Source organism: Leptonychotes weddellii, chromosome 14, assembly GCF_054177405.1.
Source record: "Leptonychotes weddellii isolate Sample4059 chromosome 14, ASM5417740v2, whole genome shotgun sequence".
Classification (NCBI taxonomy): domain Eukaryota; kingdom Metazoa; phylum Chordata; class Mammalia; order Carnivora; family Phocidae; genus Leptonychotes; species Leptonychotes weddellii.
This window is the reverse complement of record NC_138382.1, coordinates 49645998-49665753: the sequence shown is the minus strand read 5'-3', so window position 1 is coordinate 49665753 and position 19756 is coordinate 49645998. Positions and strand designations below refer to the sequence as shown.

The 19756-nt window shown below is 50.6% G+C and overlaps 1 protein-coding gene and 1 long non-coding RNA gene across 5 annotated transcripts in view; one reads left to right on the top strand and one right to left on the bottom strand.

Annotated features, from left to right (window-relative positions):
• FBXO10 (F-box protein 10) overlaps positions 1-13443 on the top strand; it is a 52880-nt gene extending 39437 nt beyond the window's left edge. For 3 of the 4 annotated variants that reach the window (XM_081803193.1, XM_081803192.1, XM_081803194.1), the window contains 7 exons: positions 2775-2845; positions 4621-4773; positions 5762-6031; positions 7938-8251; positions 9356-9537; positions 11557-11727; positions 12202-13443. In XM_081803193.1, coding sequence (XP_081659319.1) covers positions 2775-2845; positions 4621-4773; positions 5762-6031; positions 7938-8251; positions 9356-9537; positions 11557-11727; positions 12202-12283 — 1243 coding nt within the window. In that variant the 3' untranslated portion in view covers positions 12284-13443. Of the gene's footprint in view, positions 1-2774; positions 2846-4620; positions 4774-5761; positions 6032-7937; positions 8252-9355; positions 9538-11556 lie in introns of all 4 variants that reach the window. The other variant, XM_031023535.2, reaches the window with a different exon arrangement.
• LOC145717062 (uncharacterized) lies at positions 9531-14405 on the bottom strand. Its single transcript, XR_014140053.1, has 3 exons — positions 13660-14405; positions 11600-11945; positions 9531-11275 (listed from the first exon to the last, which is right to left on the bottom strand). It is a non-coding gene; the product is annotated as an uncharacterized LOC145717062 (long non-coding RNA).
• Between the last annotated feature and the right edge of the window lie 5351 nt (positions 14406-19756).

Below are 19756 nucleotides of genomic sequence, written 5' to 3'. Positions count from 1 at the left end.
ATTTTGTGGCCGGGGAGATGGTATTCTGGGCCCAGCGGCAGTGAAATTCAGGGTGTGTCCTGGAAAGAAGGTAACAAATGTGTGTCTGTCACGAGATGCCCAGGGGGTTGAGTAAATCGGCCTACAAAGCAGGTTGTGGCTGGAACACAGAACCTCAGGTATCGAGTAGGATATGTAGAATAATGGTTCTCCAAATACATCCATTTCCTAATCCTTGGAGCCTGTGAACATGTGCTCTTACGTGGTAAAAGAGACATTGCAGATGTGTTCGTCAAGAATCTTGAAATGGGGAGATTATCGTGGATTATCCCGGTGGGCCCAGTGTAATCCTAAGGATCCTTAGAGGGAAGCAGGAGAATGAGTTGAGAGGAGGAAATGTGACACCAGAAGCAGAGATCAGAGTGATGAGGCCAGAGGCCAAGAAATCTGGGTGGCCTCAAGAAGCTGGAAAAGACAAGAAATGGATTCCCCCAGACCTTCCAGGAGGAACACACGTCTGCTGACACCTTGATTTAGCCCTGTAGGACCCATTTTGGATTTCTGACCTCCTAAACAAGAAGGTCAGAAATCTGTGTTGCTTGAAGGCAGTGTGTTTTTGGTGATTTGTTACAGCAGCCATTCATCAATCTGGGAAGTTGGACTTGACCTTGTGGGTGCGGGTAACAGTTGAGGAGTTTTGAGCAAGGACTGTTACAGTCAGATTGGTGTCTTGGTTTTTAAAATAGAACCCTCTTTGAGGGGCGCCTGGCTGGCTCAGTTGGTGGAGTGTGCGACTCTTGATCTCGGGGCTGTGAGTTCCAGACCCACACTGGGTGTAGAGATTACTTAAAAGCTTTTTAAAAAAACAACAACAGAATCTCTTTGAGAGGATACATTGTGCTTTTTTCCTTTATGTTTCCTTGTGATGGAAGGTAGGGATCTGGGGGAAGGTACAGAATCAATTTCGAGGTCCCTGAAGTGGCTAGATGAGGCAAACCACCGCAGTTTTCTTTGCCAGGGAGAGTTTTATAACCTTTTGTGTTTCCCTTTTTGCTTTGGCTGTAAGGAAGCACAGGGCTCAGAAGGGCTCATCCGAAGTAAACATCCCACCCTTGGTTTTTGGAACAATCATCTGTCCCCTTTTCCTAAATGTTTTCTGATACCTCTTTTATCTTTGATTTGCCCTCCCTGTGTACAAACACATACATGTTTCTCCAAGTGGCCACGGGTTCCTCCTGGAGGTAAGTGAGATTCATATTGAAAACATGCCAGCTGTACATTTGCTGCTCTGGCAAAGCCCACAGGTCCACGGACGAGGCGTGCCCTAGCCCAGGGACTGTCTCTGACCATGAATTCTAGAAACCCACAGGAACCATCTGCTGATAGAATTGTAACCAGATCAAAGCACACTCGTCAAATCTAAGGGCAGAGATAGGGATGTTTTTAACAGAGGATTTCGCTTGTTCAACCCAAATCCATGGTGTAGGTGCAGTTGACATTTCACTTCCCCAGCATCAACATAATTTGCTGGGTTTTTTCCTCCAAGGACATAAACCATTTGGACCCTACCCTAAGAAATGGAAAATTTAGCCAAATCCTACTCAGTGAAGTTCTGTGGGGTGCCAGGCCCTGTGTTAGGCACTGAAGAGCCAGATGAATATTTGGACCTAAATCCCTCAGCCACATGATGGCAATTAGGAGGGTTGCCTCCTAAGACAGGAGGCAGGTGCCCTTCCAGGAAGAAAGGAGGTCACAGCATTCCTGTTAGTAAAAATAACAAACAGCACATGTGTCCTCCAGGGATAACCCAATTGTGCTAACGTCCAGGTGTGACTGGCCTTGTTTTAACAGGCAGGAAACCAAGTTGCAGAGACTGGAAAGCAATGCATGTCTTTCAGCATGCTCAGGTTTTTCATTCGCAAGGCCTTTCCTTGGCAGTGACAGCTGTTGCGTAGGAGTGGGTTTTCCTGTATTTTCCTTATGTGGCTAACCCAGCCCATGAGGTTTCATGTTGGTTACACACTGATATTCTTTTTTTTTCCCCCACATTGTCCAGTATTCTTAAAACCCCCTTTTTAAAAATCTGCTTTTCTTCTTTTAAGGCATACCATTATTTTATGTTGTCATTCAGTGGGTAGGTGATTACGTTAACAGAAAACAGAAGATAGCAGGCTCATTATAGGCAGAGAACCTGATTCAGGCTTTGGACACAAATCATGCCCAAATAAGTTTAACACAGTCCTAGGAATTCTTTTTTTTTTTTAAAGATTTTATTTATTTATTTGAGAGACAGAATGAGACAGAGAGAGAGAACATGAGAGGGGGGAGAATCAGAGGGAGAAGCAGACTCCCTGCTGAGCAGGGAGTCCGATGCGGGACTCGATCCCAAGACTCCAGGATCATGACCTGAGCTGAAGGCAGTCGCTTAACCAACTGAGCCACCCAGGTGCCCCAGTCCTAGGAATTCTTGACGCTGCCAAGACTTGTCACCTGTGCACCACGATGACCTGCATTTCAAACGGTGTTTGTATGTGAGCGATAGTTAAGAGAGGCCACAGAAACATGAATATCATCGTGCTCGTATGGCATCGTTGTAGGTTTAGTTCTGGATCAAGTTGTCTCTGGGATAACTGACAATTTTTAAATGCCTGGCTTCTAGGACTTCAGAAAATGCTTTATGCCTCTGTGGACTTGAGTCATCTGGGGAAGGTTACAAAAGAAAAGAGTCACCTTGCGCAGGCATTGGATTTGACACATCGGTCTGGTCTCACTCTCTTCTTCTCCTTCCATTTTAGTGGGAACCACATTTTCAAGGGCCGTGCAGCCGGCATAGCAGTGAATGAGAACGGCAAAGGCCTCATCACAGGTAGGAGTGGGAACCGCCTAGGGCCATGGCCAACTGAGCAACCAGCAGCCAAGCCAACATCCCTGGCCTTGCCCCCAGCCAGTCCTTCACCTTGACAGACTGGCCGCCTCCTCTGAATAGTAGGCCAGCACTTTGGGACTCCGGCCCCATGCACTGGCCCTGCTTGTCACAAGGAGGGCCTGAGAAGGAGGGAGTGTCTGTCTGCTCTTTGTCAGGCCTGCTGCTTACAGGAGCTCCCTGGATGGCTCACATAACACTGTCAGAAACATTTATGGCACACAGACTGAATCCCTCCTCTTGTCTTTTGTATGGGCTTGTGCCCGCTCTGGAAATGTATCCCCATTCCCCCCTGCCTGGCCAACTCCTGCCCATCCTTCAGGTCTCAGCCTAAATGTCCCTTCCTCAGGGAAGCCTGCCCTGACCTCCCACTGTGCACACAGACACTCACAGTACCCAGCGGGCACGCTCTAGGACATCTTGTTTTCTTCGTGATCTGTGTAAGGGCAGTCTCCTCTACTGTAAGGCAGCAAGTTCTCTAAGGCCAGAACCAAGTCTACGTGCTACCTGAGTGTGGCCTCAGCACAGAGCACAGCCATACCTGGGACATAAGAGATTGGCCCAGTGAGTCCCTGTGACTGAACCAGATGTCCTTCATTCATCAGACATTTATTGAGCACACACTGTATGCAGGAGCTGGGGATACGGCAATGCAAAACAGATGTGTGAAACAGCTGCCCTTGGGTTCCTGCTGTCGGGAACTGACATTTTAGGAGGGGAAAACAAGCAAAAGCACACACACACGCACATACACACGAAAGAAATGTATCTGGGTGATACGTGCTCTAGAGATTAAATAATTATATATTAACTTTACTTACATAAAGATATATGTACTTGATATATATAAATATAAAATATGTAAACTATACATAATATAATTTATTATATTAAAATAAGGTTATAGAGGGACTGTGTGGGTATTTAAGATTGTGTGGTCAGGGCAGGCCTTTCTGAGAAGGTGACATGTAAGCCAGACCTGAGTGACAGGACAAAGCCTCGGAAGAGAACCAGAATTCCCTGCAGGGCTGCATGTGGAACACCGTCGGCATGCCTGGGGAGCAGGGAGATCGCTCACGTGACTGGGTATGGTGAAGGCGGGCAAGGGGTGGGATGTGGTCACAGGGGCAGGAAGGGACCAGTCACACAGGGTCCCCTGGGCCACTGCACTCCAGTCCCAAGAGCCTGAGAGTCTGCCTGGCCATGGTGCCGGGGGCATCAAGGTCCCAGCACAAACCCCCCTTAGGACTCTTCGTTCCATTCCCAGAGAGGGATGGATGGGGAGAGGAAGGCTGTGGTCAGTCCAGAGCTGAGGCTGACAGGGACCAGCTTGTGCCTCCCCAGGCGGGTGGGGGAAATGGCTGGATTCTGCCTCAGCCCTCCCAGAAACAGCCCCCAGGACAGGCAACCCTACCTGGCCTTGGTCCAGGGACTCTAAAGCAGTTCATTCTTAGTCATTGGTCCTCAAGGCCACTGGATACAATGGATCGTAGAGATATGAGAGAGCACAAGATAGATACAAACCTTGCCCTTGAGGAAAGCCAACAGCACTCAGGTCCCTGAAAAGTCAAACACCAGGCAAGATTTGGGATGCTGACTGCTGACAGGGTGCAGCCTGGGTGTCCTGGTCCAGAGGGTCCTTTCTCTCAGGTGTCCCAGTCCTCATGGCCAGTGTGGGTGGCCCTTGGGTCTTGACCCTCTCTTCTGCCTCTCCATAGAAAACGTCATCCGTGAAAATCAGTGGGGAGGTGTAGACATCCGCCGTGGAGGCGTCCCGGTCCTCAGGAGCAACCTTATCTGCTTTGGCTACTCAGACGGTGTGGTCGTGGGGGATGAAGGCAAAGGACTGATAGAAGGAAACACCATCTATGGTGAGGCGCATGTTCCTGGGGGAAGGGGTCTGGGATCTAGCCCCACCAGGGAGGCAGGAAGCCCAGGTTCCATCTCTAGCTGGTGGGTCCTGAGAAAGTCACTGCCTGTCCCTGGGCCTCAAAGACGCCCTGAAGAACAGCATCAGTCTCAGGCCACAGACACACGGCCCCTCTCTGAATACAGAAGCATTTCCTAAGTCCCCTTGTAACCCACAGGGTCAGCAAAGCAGAGAGCTTCATCCCCATTTAAAATAGCAGAAGGCGGGAGTTGTGTAAGGACAGGGCCATTCAGGCTCTGACACATGGGCATCTAACTCTTACCCTTTCTTCTGATCCAAAGAACTAGAAATCTAATGGGAGAACTAGGGTAGCCCTAGAAAGGAAACTCTTCTCACTCCTGCTGTGACTTTGAGCAAAGCCTTACTCTCTGGACTGCATCTCTAATAATAATAATAATAATAGCAGCTAATGTGTTCTTTGTAGGTGCTTTATATGCTTTATCACATCTTCATGACTGCCTTCTGAGGTAGATATGGTTATTGACCCTATTTTAAAGATGAGAAAACTGAGACACAGAGAAGTTCAGTAACCCGCTCAAGGTCACATAGCTAGGAAGTAGTAGGGCTGGGACTCAGACAGAGGCCACTTCCATCTCTCTGCAGGACGGGATTGGGCTGGATGAACTCTGAGGACCCCTTAGTGCTGTCCCTCTGGGCTTGTGTGCTTCCGACCTGGAAGTGTGACCTTCACAGTTCTCAGAGCACTTTTACACCCTATGGAATGATCCTGGTTGTGAGACTGACCTGACTGGTATCCCTCTTGTATGGAGGAGAAGCCTCCAGCCATAAAGTGACTTGTCCGAGGCCATTAGCACACCAGGGCCTCTGTCTCCCAGGCCAGTGCCATCTTTGCTTCCCCTCCTGGGGAGACACTGGGTGCTGCCTCACCCACTGCTCAGTGTCCATGACAGCTCCTTTCCCTGTCCCAGCTAATAAGGGCTGTGGTGTGTGGATGATGTCGTCCAGCCTGCCTCACGTCACCAGCAACCATGTCAGCTACAATGGCCTGTACGGAGTGGCAGTGTTTAGCCAGAAGGACGGTTCTGGGGAGTTCCCTGGAGGTCATGGGGCCCAGGAGAACTTCAGCGAGGACGGAGATGCCATCCTTTGGGAGACCGAACTGGAAAAGGACGACGACCCATTGCGTCGGCCCGTCACCATAGCTCTTGTTGAGTCTAACAGTATTAATCACAATGGAGGTGAGTGTCTCCCTGCTCCAGAGCCTTCCGTGCTCACACTGCCTGCCTTGGGAGGCACCCTTCTCACTTTGTTGGCCACTTCTTTTGGCCACACACCCGATACCCCAGACCTCTGGACATCATCTTCCCTGAACTTAAATCCGTTCTGTCCTGCCCTTCAGCCCCGCCTAGCTCATGCTGTTTCTCTTGCCTGAAATTCCCTTTCCCCCATCCACACATCCCAAACAACTTGAAGTTCAGAGCCCACTGTGACTGTGCCCTCCGTCCTTACCTTCTCACCCCACTGGCACTTACAGGGCCTGGGACGGGATCTGTTTCTCTGGCTGTTTCATCAACTCTGATAGGCTATGAACGTGAGACAAGGAGCCGAACCCCACTCCTGTCGGCGCCCCTGCCCCACCAAATCCCACACCTGTCATACACATTTTTTTTTTTTATTATTCATTGATAGAGCATGAGCAGGGGGAGGTGCAGAGGGAGAAGCAAGCTCTCTGCTGAGCAGGGAGCCGGATGTGGGACTCGATCCCAGGACCCTGGGATCACAACCTGAGCCGAAGGCAGAGGCTTAACCATCTGAGCCACCCAGGCGCCCCCGGCATACACATTTCTAATCCATTCTGAGACACATTGTCCACATTTTAACATCTGAGGACATGCATTTGCAGTTGATGGCATGTCATGGTTTAATTGGCAATTTTTCTTTCTTATACAAAGAATAAGTGTGTTTTAAATCCACAAGTTATCTTAAACTGGATAAAAACTGATAGACATTCCAGTGTTTATTGAATTGAGGAAAAAAAAAAGAAACGTACAGAGTTGATCTAACTGCAGGGCTCCCAAACCTGGCTGATCATCAGGACCACTGTGGTGGGCTGATGGAGGCAGTCTTGTTAAAAGGAGGCTTCTGGGCACTGGCGAGCTCTTGCCCTGGGAATAGCAGAGGGCAGGGAGAGTGGGAGCTGACAGAAAATGAGTTCTGTCCCCTCCCAGTTCAGGGCTTTCTCCGTGTGGCCCTGCTGTCTGTAGGACAGGCAAAGCCACATAAATTCACAGATGCTTGATTTATATTTGCTCTTCCCCAGCAGGCCAGGAGAAGCAGCAGGTAGGTGGCACCAAGAGGTTGGAACTTGCAGGCTCATGGCTCCCATGTGACCCCATATTGTCCTCCACACCGCCTCCTCCCAGCGCTGCCGATGTCTCTTGCTCTTGGGGTGGGTGGATGACACCACTGGGGAGTCCTCTCCTCTTCATCCCCAGGCCCCCCTGCCCCCCGTCTCTTCCTGACCAAGTCATGGGGCTCTAAGCCTGCTAAGTTTTACGCTTTTTTTCTAAAAGCATATAGTGTCTCTAAGCAGATACAACCCCAAACACCATTTTCTTTCCAAAATTTCTAACACATTTTAGATATTTAGCTTATAAATTTTTCTATTCAAAAATTACAGAATTTCCCTTGTGAAGAAAATATCCCCAAACAATAGAGAGGTAGATTCCAGCTCAGTACAGGAAGATAACTGGAGCAGCTGTCCAGCTGGTAGCTCTGTGTGGAGGTGGAATGGGCAGCCGTTAACAGGTGGTGAGCACCCCATCACAGGAGGTGCACACAGCAGTGGGATGGCAACACGGGAGGCATGCAAGCACAGGAGGAGAGCCTGGGTCTCATGAGCCACTAAGCCCAAGGAGTCTTGCATCACCTTTCCCTGTTTACCGAGCACTTAAGTTCAGAAGGAACAGAGTTTCCTTGATATTCCTGGTTTGTCATCCATCTTGAAAGATGTAACTCCCAGGGGCCGGTTCTGAGTGTGGCTGCCTCTTCCCCACCTCTCTGCCAGGGTGCACAATTCCATGGAGGTTTTTTCCTGACTGTGTTGTCAGGGCTGACCCTGCTCCCCAACCTCTCCACCCGTAGCCTCAGGCCTCTACGTCCAGAGCACTGAGGCGCTGCACGTCCTCACCAATGTGATCCACGCTAATGGGGACAGAGGGATCACCGTGGCCCAGAGCAGCCAGCTCACCCGCGTGGTCAACAACAGTATCTCCTGCAACCGCCAGAGTGGGGTCAAGGTCGAGGCCCAGTGCAAGGTGGAGCTCCGGGGCAATGGTATCTATGACAACAGAGGCCATGGCATCATCACCAAGGGCGACAGCACCGTCGTCATCGAAAATGACATCATTGGCAACCGGGGCAGCGGGCTGCAGCTCTTGCCCAGGTCCGACACGAAGGTATGTGTACGTGTGTGTGACGCGTGGTGCCAGCACCGGGCTCGGCCCTGGGACAGCCCTCGTACTGTCACCACTGAGAAGCCCGAGGCACTCAGCACCACGAGGGACAGCATTCCTCCTGCCCAAACCCAGCCGGGGAGACGCAGGTGGGGCTTCCCATGGGAGGGGCACATGAACTGAGCCCTGAAGGAGGGGCAGGAGTTACCAGCAGAGAGCCAGGGTGGGGGTGGCTCTGGGGGTAGCTTTCTGGTCTCCAGGTCAAGCTCAGGGCTCTTTCAGCCCTCCCGCTGACAGAGCAGTCTCCCACAGGACCTAGTATGCAGTAGGTGCTTAATGAGGAGGGCCTGTGTGCACACTATTCCCTGTATACCCAGCATACCCTTCTCCCCTTTCTGTGCCTCTTCAGGAAGCCTCCCCCGGCCCCCCAGGCTGTCTGAGGTACCCTTTTCTGGACATCGGGGTGCTTATGCCCACCCCTCCCTCACAGAGCACTTCCCACAGTGCTTTGCATCTGCTCCTCTGCCTCTCTGTCTCCCCCAGAAGTGAGCTCTCAGCTCCCTTTTGCTGCAAAGCACTGCGCTTGGGTGCTAGGGTTTCAGCGTTGAGCCCGCCCGACCCAGTCCCTGCACTTGTGAAATTACCATCCCAAAGCCTTTCTCTGGTTCTCCAGCTTCCTGAGTAGTGTGACTTAGGCAAGCAGTAAAGAATTCTTTAGCTCTACATCTGAATACTGTGGAAGCAGAGGAAGGGGGGCGGGGGGGACACGCTGTTGCCTCAGTCAAGCTGCCAATGGTCCTTGCTTCTGGTGCAACCTCCCCTCGCTGCCAGGCCTTTGCATGTTGTTCCTTCTTCCTGGAACAGCCGTCCCCTGCTCTACATCTGGTAAGCTCCTACAGCTTACCCATCATCCCCTTCGGGAAGCCTTCCCTGGTTCTCCCCGCCTGATCTCGAACACCCTTCCCTGAGCTCCCATGGTGCAATGCTGCCCTACTGAGCACGCTCTTACCCCTCCATTTTATAACAGCTATGTCCCTTACCTGCCCCCCCCACCACCACCAGTCTGGGAGTCCCCGAGGTACGACAAGCTCTGACGGTCTCTCCCAGGTAATAAAGAACCGGATCCATTCATTCCGGGCCTACGGCATTGCAGTGCGGGGCCGCGCCAAGGCCCTGGTGCAGGAGAACATCATCTTCCAGGGCAAGACCAGCAAGACCATTTTTCAGCAGATCTCCAACAACCGAGAATGTGTCCTGCAAAACAATAAGTTCCTGGTGTTCAAGAAAAAGTAAGTGTCTGCAGTCTGCCTACACCAATCTCCCAGAACCACAGTGAGGTCACCGGAGAAGCCAGGCCCAGTGACCATGGCTGCCCTTATTCCCCACGGTGCCGCCAGCTCTCAGCCCTGGTCAGGTCATTCAGGCCAGTGCTGAGGCCCTGCGCCCGCCTCCCTGGGAGGGAACAGGCTTTAAGAGTCCAGGGTGTGTGATTGCAGATCTCAGCTCTGCCAGTCACTGGCTGTGGAACCTCGGGCAAGTTACTCACCACCTGGAGCCTTAATAAAACCCAGTTACCGATGTCTGCATTGTAGCACCAATTTGGGATAAAATCAGGTCACGTGACCTAGCAGACTGGTATTCCCAAAATGTTAACTGCTGGTGTTGCGGCTGTCACTTGCTCTTAATACCTCTGCCTCTGTGTACCACAGTGGCTTCACACACTTCTGCCCCAAACCTTCCTGTCCTTCCCTGTCCCCCATTTCGGTGACCTCACCATCCCTCCGCTCTGTTGTGGCAGCAAAACCTCTGCGACCAACTTCCCCCTAACATCACAGTTCAGTCAGTTGCTAGGCCTTCTCTATTCTGACCCCTTCTCTTCCCAGCCGCCATCACCCCTGTTCACGTCTCAGCACCCCTCACCCCGACCTGTGGCCCCACTGCCAGGATGCTGGCACGGTGTCCCACGGTGCACTTGTCTGTGGATGGACTCTGTTCTGCTTGCTTGGTGCTCTGCTCACTGGTTAGGAAGGTGATGATCATACTGTCGTTGCTGTTGGCATTACTCACTCCTGCACCGCAAACAGCTCTGTCCTATGGCGGCAGCCTCCTACCTTGTGTCCCTGCCCCACCCCTGCAGGCTGTCCTAATGCATCCTGCCAGATTAATCTGAATCAGCTCTGGTCCTTCACGTCCATGGTCAGAAACCTCTGATGGAGCCCCTGTTTCTCTTTTCCTTTTTTAATTGAGAAAACCTCATATATGCATGTTTTGTATATTCATAACTTATAAAGCTTAAAAAAATAGAAATTACAATCTTCCCTACCTACATCTTGGCAATCTTATTGTGGACTCCCTGGGGTCTGCTTCCTCCTGCCCCTCTGGAGACCTCAGAATACAGGAATCGCAGACCCATCAGCCTGGCATTATCCACCGTGCACTGCTGGGTCCTAATTTTCCTTTCCAGGCTCACTCTCTGCTGCCAAATTCAAATGCTGGCAATTCTTTGAACATACCTCCAGGCTTTTCACTCACCTTACAGTAGCCAGCTTCTAACTATCCACACCTTTACAGTCCTACTCATTGTAACATAATCATCCTAAAAAGACACAGAAGACATTGTCACTGGCTTAAGCAATTTAGGATTTGGTGTTAAGAGGTGGTTCCTTGTAACTCAAATGACAGAAAGCCCTGAAGGAACCTTTCCCTGACCCTTCATAGTCTCCATAAGAACTCGAGGGACTGGAAACTCACCAGCTTCCGTCCCCTACAGATTTGCAGTTTCCAGAATGTCATATAAAAAAAGAAATTGTACAGTATGTAGTCTTCCCAGTCTGGCTTCTCTCACTTAGCCTAGTATACCTGAGATTTGCCCATGGTGTCACATGTCATTCATTCTTTTTGTTGTGGAGTAGTGTTCCCTTATATGGATGTACCACACTGTTTATTCGTTCATCAGCTGAAGGGGTAAGTAGTTTCTAGTTTGGGGTGATTATGAATAAAGCTTCTATACACATGGATGTCATACACCTGGGAGGGGAGGGGATGAAAGAGAAGAAAAAGTCACTGTAGAGATGGGGAAGTTGAGGCTTCTAGAGGGAACTTGTCCAAGGTTACATGCAGAATTGCAAGTGTAGCTGAACTAGAATACAGGACTTTTGTCCCTTATGTGTCCCACCTCCTTGAGCTTTCATGGACTTGGAGGCAAAAACCTACACCTGGATCCAGATCCTGAACCAAAGGAAATTGTGCGGGGCATTCAGCAAAAGCTCCAGACTCTCAGTTCGTGGACCGTCATTTTGCACCCCCAGATCTGATACGTGGCGCCTGGTGAACCCACCGGCACGGCCTCACCTTGAAAGCTCTCTCCGAGGCCCCTCTGCAGCCCACAGTGGGCAGAAGGTGACAGCCATGGCAACGAGGATCACAGCCCGCGTGGAGGGTGGTTACCACAGCAACCGCAGTGTCTTCTGCACCATTCTGTAAGGATGGGAGCCGCGGGGTGGGGTGGCTGGAGGGCTGTCCAGACTCCGGGAGCAGCAACCCCATACCCTGCACTCAGGCTCGTGGGTGTTCAGGTGAGCCAGGAGGTAAAGGCAATGTCAGGATGGAAGAAGCGGCATCTGAGGGGCTCTAGGCCCCTCTCGGTCCTCCTACTCACCGTACCCCAGAGAAAACAGGCTTCCACGTTTCCTGGGAACTGAGGAAAAAAAAAAAGATTGGTGGGCTTCCTGTCACTCAAGCTCTTATAGAGGTTATGGAGTTGGGGAAAATTGATGATAAAACCTCAGTCAGGTCTTTCTGTGTGAATGACAGGGAAGTGGTGTTTTACACACACCAAACCCGGACTCTAGTCAGAGAAGAGCAGACTGACTCCTGAGGGAGGAGGTGATTCTAGTGAGGTAGAAAGAGCCCCAGAATTTTCCCCTTTCTTGGGCCTCTCTCGATCCCTGCAGGGATGTGGCCACACCCTCCCGGCTGTCTACAGAGGCTGGAGGAGTTGAGTTTGGTTCCCTTCAACTTGAACGTGGACTGTGAGGGGAACAGAGAGCCTCTCTGGACAGGCTGCCCCAGGGATGACAAGGGACATGCTGAAAACACAGGCCTCCTTTGAGCAGCCTGGTGCCAGGTTGGGCAAGGCAAGGACGCACGAGATTCCACTCCGCCCTCAGGGAGTTCCCAAACTCAGGAGGATGCTGGCTCGGGGCCTGCCGCGCAAGGGTTCGGGTCCTGCGCACACCCCCACCAGCTGCCCCTCCTGGGCACCAGACTGGTGGAGATGGAGGTGCCCAGGTCCCCTCGTCTGTATCCGTGTTCTCTCATGGATAACTGCCTGCCTTTACTGACCCGACCACGGTTCCCCACTCTGTGCCTTGGCCCACGCTCTGACCTCCTCTTGGCATGCCCTTCTCGCCATCTGCACATGTCACGTCCCACCTAGTCTTTGAGGTTTAGCTGAGACACTGCCTTCTCCACAGAGCTCCCATCCCTGCAGTGACCATGCTCTTCCCCCTCTGAGGCTCTGCTGCCCTTTCTCTGCCCCCTCTCAGGTACTGAGCACTTTCTGCCTTGCTTTGAAGTTTTCTAGGTCCATTCCTGTCCCACTCACCTGCCTGTGAGCTCCCGGACGGTAGGACCAGGTCTCCCAGTCTGTCCCCAGTTCCTAGTCCAGGGTTGGGATAGGGTCAGTAGCCTGAGTGAGGGGAGGACGGCCTCCCAAAGGGCTTTACTGTACCGTACTGTGAATGTGTCAAGGTTCCAGAGCCAGGTGGGCACAGATCCCACCTGCTTGAGGACGGGGGCTGAATGCAGGACTGGCTCAGCCGGAACGCTCCCCCTCCCACTCGGCTTTTCATGCGGGGCCTTCACCAGCCTGTTGGGGGCGCTGTTGTGCACCTTACCAGTGGCTTCCCAGGCTGGTTCTGCCAGGCCCTCGGTGCTGCTCTCCCGGGCTGGGTGGAGGGGGTGGCTGGAGGGGGTGGCTGGAGGGAGCCAGGAGCACTGGCTTCTCCCCAGGACTGTGGGCACATGAGCACTGGCCCCTCCCGTCCCCAGCACTGTCTTTTGCACTTCTCTGGTGGCCCCAGTGGGCGTCGCTGTACAAAATGCTGCCTTTGTTATTTTGTAGTGACTCTTCTGTGAACCAAATGCTCATGAAAATCTCTGCAACCAAAATAAAGTTCTATCTTTTAAAAGAAGCCCTCTTGGAGGACTTTCTTGGCCTGGGTACATGCTAGAGCTCCCGGGCGGCCGGGTGCAGGCGCCTGCTCGGCCTTCCCGAGGCTGAAGGAGACAGAGGCCCAGACTGTCGTGTCCATTCGGCTCGTTCCCACGCTTCTGGGTCCCAGGGTCTGGATGGCTGCGTGCAGCCGCCCCACCGCGGTGGGCTGTGTGGGGATGAGCAGTAACAGTACCTGGAGGAGAGGACTTCACAGTGTGCAGAACGTTCTGAGATCATGAACTCGTTTTTCCTGTATCTGCATACCACCTGAGGAGAAAGGTAGTACTTAGTACTTTTCTTCAAATCCTCTTTTTAAATTAATTATTTTTAGAAGAGTTTTAGATTTACAGAACAAGTGAGCAGAGTCCCCGTGCTTCCCGGCTATACCAGTCTGCGTGTGGTGCATCTGTCAGAATCAACCGATATGAACTCATTATTACCTGAAGTTAAAGAACTGTTCCCCAATGTCCTTTTCCCTTCCAGAATCGTAGCCAAGACATTTAATTTTGCAGAACTAAAAAATGTTTACGTCACTATTAAATACAAAGCTAGTGTTTTCTAATACACATCTAAAACTATTAAAATGAAAATATAATACCACAAGCAAATAAACTTTTGTGGAAAGCAGACATTTGGGGGAAATACATTACTGCAGTTTATCCTAACCAGCAAAACCTTGTGTATTTTGATACACTGACATGGTCTTATGTTCCGTCAGCAGTATGCCAAATACTGACTTGGTGGGGTCACTGCCCTGTTTTTTTACAGAAGGAATTGAGGCTCTCTGAATAGTGATGCTTGTTAAGGCCCAGCAGATGAAAGTTCACTGTCGAATGTTCAGAGCCTGTAGGCAGGAGAGGGGTGGGTAAGGCTGTTAGCTAAAGCTTTGGCAGCAGAAAAAGGAACAGCAGAGACACACACGGTGCCCATCTCCTGCCAGGTCACTTGGCGGTGGGACACCCATCCTTGCTCTTGGGGGGGGGGGGTGGAGTCTGCCCTGCAATAGCCTGCATGAGTGGGCAGGGCTAGCCGTCCCACACAGCAGGCCAGACCTGCCCGCCTGCCCGAGAGAACCTGTTCTGATTTTTGTTTTTCCCCTCAAGGGAGCCAAAATCTATCTCTCTGGCTAAATCCTACCCATACTTCAGGATCTTCATTATCACTTCATAGAACATCTTTCCTGATTCCCTCAAATCTCAGTAGTCCCCCTCCGTGTTACCCCATGATGGCACTGAACCCTTCATATTGCAAAAATCTGTTGATTTGTCTGATCCCCTACCCCATGCCCTGTGAAATCCGGCCCTATTGATCCTCTATGCCCAACCAGACCAAGATCACTAAGTGTTGGATGCATGGGTAGATGGATGGATGAATGGAGGGATGGATGAAGAAACAAACCCACCCCCACTCCTAGCATCCCTGCCTTCTGGAGCCCCTGAAGGACACACCTTTTCTGTGACAACCCTCCAGAGATTTGCAGACAGCAGCCGTTTGCCTGTGGGGGCCGTCCTGCTCCTGGCCTCCTCTTGTACGTTCCACTTTGCAGACCATCTCACCCCCCTGGTCATTGCTCGAGACCCACTCCAGTGGTTTGTGTCAGGGGGAGCCCAAAGGCACAGTGGAGGGGTCCTGTCCTGTATCTTAGGAAGGATCTCCCAGCTCTCTGGGTAGCAATTATACATCTTGGGTCCCTTGCTTTTCAAACTGCGGTAGCTAAGGGTTCCCCTCTACTGGGTTGTCACAAGGCGAAGGCTTAACCCTGGTACAGCGTGCAACAGGTCTCAGCGGCACCCCCACCCAAACAGCTTAAACTGTGGCCTCCCTGGCCTTTCCTGCTGGCCAGTCAGGCCCCAAACATTGATGCCTACTGATGCAAGTGTACAAGCACAACAAAGACCAACACAGCTTCATCCGGGTCTCCAAATTCTGTTGAGGCCACTGCCCGGGTATCCTGAGGAGGTCCTGAGTACAGGGAATGGTGGATATGGATGGTGTGGCCAGACCAGACACAAGCCAGCATTGTGTCTTAGAACAGCATATGATCCTACCCGGTCCTCAGCAGCCTGGGGCCCATTCCTTCCAACAACACAAAGAAAGCCTCCTCTCTAAATGGTTCCTCATGGTAGGCTCCCATGGGACCTGATGGGCTTGTTCCAGCCCTAAGCAGTTTCTCCCAACTTGAACATGCTCATTCCATTAGCTCTTTCTCCCTTGTCCAGAATTTTGCATGGTGCAGTTATGGCCATGGGGCTCCAGAACCAATCTACCATGATTAGCATCCTTTTTAAGTGAAGTCGACCCTAGCATGGCCCTCCTGGTGCAATCTGAGCAACTCACAACACAGCTGTCAACATCTGCTTGGAACATTGTTCTTGCCTGAGCACAGCTAAAGATCCTGTCTAATTGTCAGGATGGTGTTTCACTCCTGGTTTTGGCCCATCGTTTATGTCATCTATTTGGGCTCCTTGGATAAAAGGCTGATTCTAGGGCTACAGCAGGGAAAGTACAAGATGGCTGGAATATCTTGGGACAGAAAGGAAGCACCCTCAAAATGACGGGGATACAGGAGCTAGTGAAGGAACTAAGATTGGCCAAATGTGGTACAATCTGAACATCAAAATAAATAATAGTACCAATGTTCATAGAATAAAATGAGAATCTACAAGTCTATCCTATCACTAAATGAATGAAAACTATTTTAACAGGAGAGAAAAGAGGGCTTCCTCTGCATAAGAAATGATAGGGTTAGAAAATCATTTTGCAGCCATCTTGGTAATTGATTCACCAAGAATCCTCAATGAGGCTAAAACTCATGGTGACTTCATGAGGGAGCGAACACAACCTAACCAAGTAGTAAAAGTTAACATCACAAGTATAGGACAAACATCACATGCCTCCACCGTGATGCTCTTGGAACACAGCATCCTGTCTGATTTTCCTGAATCTAAACACAAGGAAACCCCAGACAAACCCAACTTGAGGGACACCCCACACGGTAACTGACCTTATTCTTCAAAACAACAAGGTCAAGAAAGCAAAGGCCAAGGAACTGTTTCGAGAGGTTAAACAAGAGAAGTGTGATGGGCAAGATCTGAAGATGAGCTGCGGGCTAGGCGCTTCTATGGTATCATTGTTCTGTTTCCCGCTATTGATGAAGGTGCCGTGGTCATGGAAGAGAAAGTCCTTGTTCTTAAGACACACACACTGCAGTTCTGACAGGGAAAAGGGTAGGATGCTACTCTCAAATTTTCTCAAATGGCTCAAAAATAAATACATAAATGTATAAAGCAAATAATAAATGGGACAACATATCAACAGTGGGAAAATCTGGGTAAAAGATATACAGGTTTTTGTACCATTCTTGCAACTGTTTTCTAATTAGGACATTATGTAAAAATAAAAGTTTTTAAAAGGGGACACTTTGAAGAATTTTATCTAATTAGCTTTTTCCAGGTCGGGGTCCCCTGTAAGCGTATTAAATATAATTTCTCTGACCTCATCACTGTTAACAGCGTCCAGTGGGTCAGGGCCACAGGCAGAGACTTCCCTCCAGGGAACAGACTCATTCTGCTAATCAACACGCAGAAGTTGAGATGATCCCACAAACTCAAAATCTTACTAAAGGTACAAGCATGTAGCCCACAGTCTCCCTTTCTTCAAAAAGGACATCAGGAGACATTACAGCAAAAAATGTTGTGGGATCAAGGTATCTTCTGTGAATGTATTACTAAATAAGTGGTTTTTTTAGAGCTCGGAAAAAAAGCTAGTACGATTCCATTGTTCCACAAGTGTTGACTGCCTGACATCCCGGCTGTGGAAAGAAGGTGCAGTTCACGGACTAGGACTCATTCAACAGACACCAACTGCTTATATGGAAAGCACAGGGCTAGGTTCCCTCTCGTAAGACTTATTCAAGTGGATCCACAAACCTCTTGATGTACAGAAACGTGCTTTTCAGTCGTCCCCTGAGAACGCACTCCCTGCATTTGGCAAGGTACACCTGTGGTCGGCCCACACTAGGATTTATTTGCTGTCCTGGACGTTTGCCCGTCAGTCCCGCACCTCCGTGTGAGGGTCTGAAGACAGGCCACCTCCCCACCAGCACAGAGGGGGTTCAGAGTCCTGCGCACATGCTGTGATGCGAACATCCCTGGAACTGAAGTCTCACAGTGTCACACCCATCAGAATCTAAAAGTGTTCATGGAAACACATTCTACCCTATGAGCCCACCAGGAGCTCTCTTCCCAGAGGCAGATCAGGATACTCTTTTCAGATGCAGACTCACATACTGGATTTTCACAGCAGCTTAAAGGAAAACGAGGTATTTCGAGGTCCTTCTCACACCTCTGTTGGAGGCGGACAAAGGAGGTATTGATGCCACTACCCAGGATCAGACACAAATGGGAGACACCAGAGGACAGCCCGAAAACACGTGCGGTAGGCAGGCCCGCGGCCCAGAGCGCAAAGACATACGAGGACGACCTGTCCCAAATGAGTCCTCCCAGGCCTCATTTCCACCATGTCTTCCTTCACGGTGGGCCCAGCTGCTGAGTGGACTTCCCCCCGTCGCATTTTCAGAGAGAACTGAATTTTACCTTCCCTCCTGCCCTGGTCCCGCCTCCCCAGTGCTGAGGACCACAGACCTCAGCCACTCCCACTGCCTCAAAAGCACCCTGAGATCTAACTCTGAGCGCTGGCCCCACACCTGTCTCTCCAGGTCTCGTTCCTGCTCCACACAGCGCCCCTCCAGACACTGACTTCCCTGTCGCCCCGTGGCAGGTAAGGTTGGGTGACGGTCAGCATCCACTCCCATCTCCTAGGGGGGCCTTCCTGCAACTAGAGGCTGGAGAACTGACACTGATTTCCAGCCTCCCTTGCTGCTAGGGTTCTAGGTGCAAATCAGGTTCCTACATGTGTACAGTTGAGCCTCGAACAACCTGGGTTTGAGCTGCACGGGTCCACTCATACATGGTTTTTTCAATAAATATAGTGCAGTATTGTACTTTAATATGATTTTCTTTTTTTTTTTTTAAAGATTTTATTTATTTGACAGAGAGAGACACAGCGAGAGAGGGAACACAAGCAGGGGGAGTGGGAGAGGGAGAAGCAGGTTCCTGCTGAGCAGGGAGCCCGATGCGGGGCTCGATCCCAGGACCCTGGGGCCATGACCTGAGCCAAAGGCAGATGCTTAATGACTGAGCCACCCAGGCACCCAATATGATTTTCTTGATAACATTTTTTCTCTAGCTTTATTTTAAGAATACACTATATAATACATAGAACATACAAGATATGTGTTCATCAGCTGTTTGGGCTTCGAGTCAACAGTAGGCTATGAGAAGTTTGGGAGGTGTCAGATTCTTGACTACACAGGGGGTGGGCACCCCTAACTCCCTCGTTGTTCAAGGGTCAGGTGTACGGTCACATGCAAAGATGAGCCTCAAACACTTATGCTAAGTGGAAGAAGCCCCACACAGAGGGCGACATGATGTGTGATTCCATTTACATGAAATATCCAGGTAAGATAGAACAGAGACAGAACACAGATGACTGGCTGCCAGGGACTCGGGGGAGGACTGAACAGGGTGTTTCTGTTTAATGGGTACATGGTTTCCTTTTGCGGGGCTGAAAAAGTTCAGGAACTAGATCATGGTGATGGTGGCACAACATTGTGAACGTGCTTCATGCCACTGAATGGTGCATTTTTAATGGTTTTTTGAAGGTAAAGTTTGTGTGTATATATTTTACCAAAAGAATATGTGAGCAACCCATGCCAAACACAGCCAAGACAGCCAAAAGATCCACCCTGAAAGGGGCCATGGACTTGACCACTGGGACTCTGGTGATAAGTCCCCTGCTGCCCACAGCCACAGAGGATTCAGGGCGGCCTTGAAGCAGGGAGGGCCTTTCCAGCTCGGACACCACCAGATCCCACGGTCCTTAGCATGCCCTTGACATTCAGTATGAAGTTCCTTCCCTCCCTATAGACTTGGTTTTTGCAAATGCCCTCCTCTGGTTAAGAAAAATTCTCTTAAAGACATGTATCATATGATCTCATTGATATGAGGAATTCTTAATCGCAGGAAACAAACTGAGTGTTGCTGGAGTGGGGGGTGGGGAGGGAGGGATGGGGTGACTGGGTGATAGACACTGGGGAGGGTACGTGCTCTGTTAAGCGCTGTGAATTGTGCAGGACTGTTGAGTCTCAGATCTGTACCTCTGAGACAAATAATGCAAGATATGTTAAGAAAAAAAAAGAAGAAGAAGAAGGTAGCGGGAGGGGAGGAATG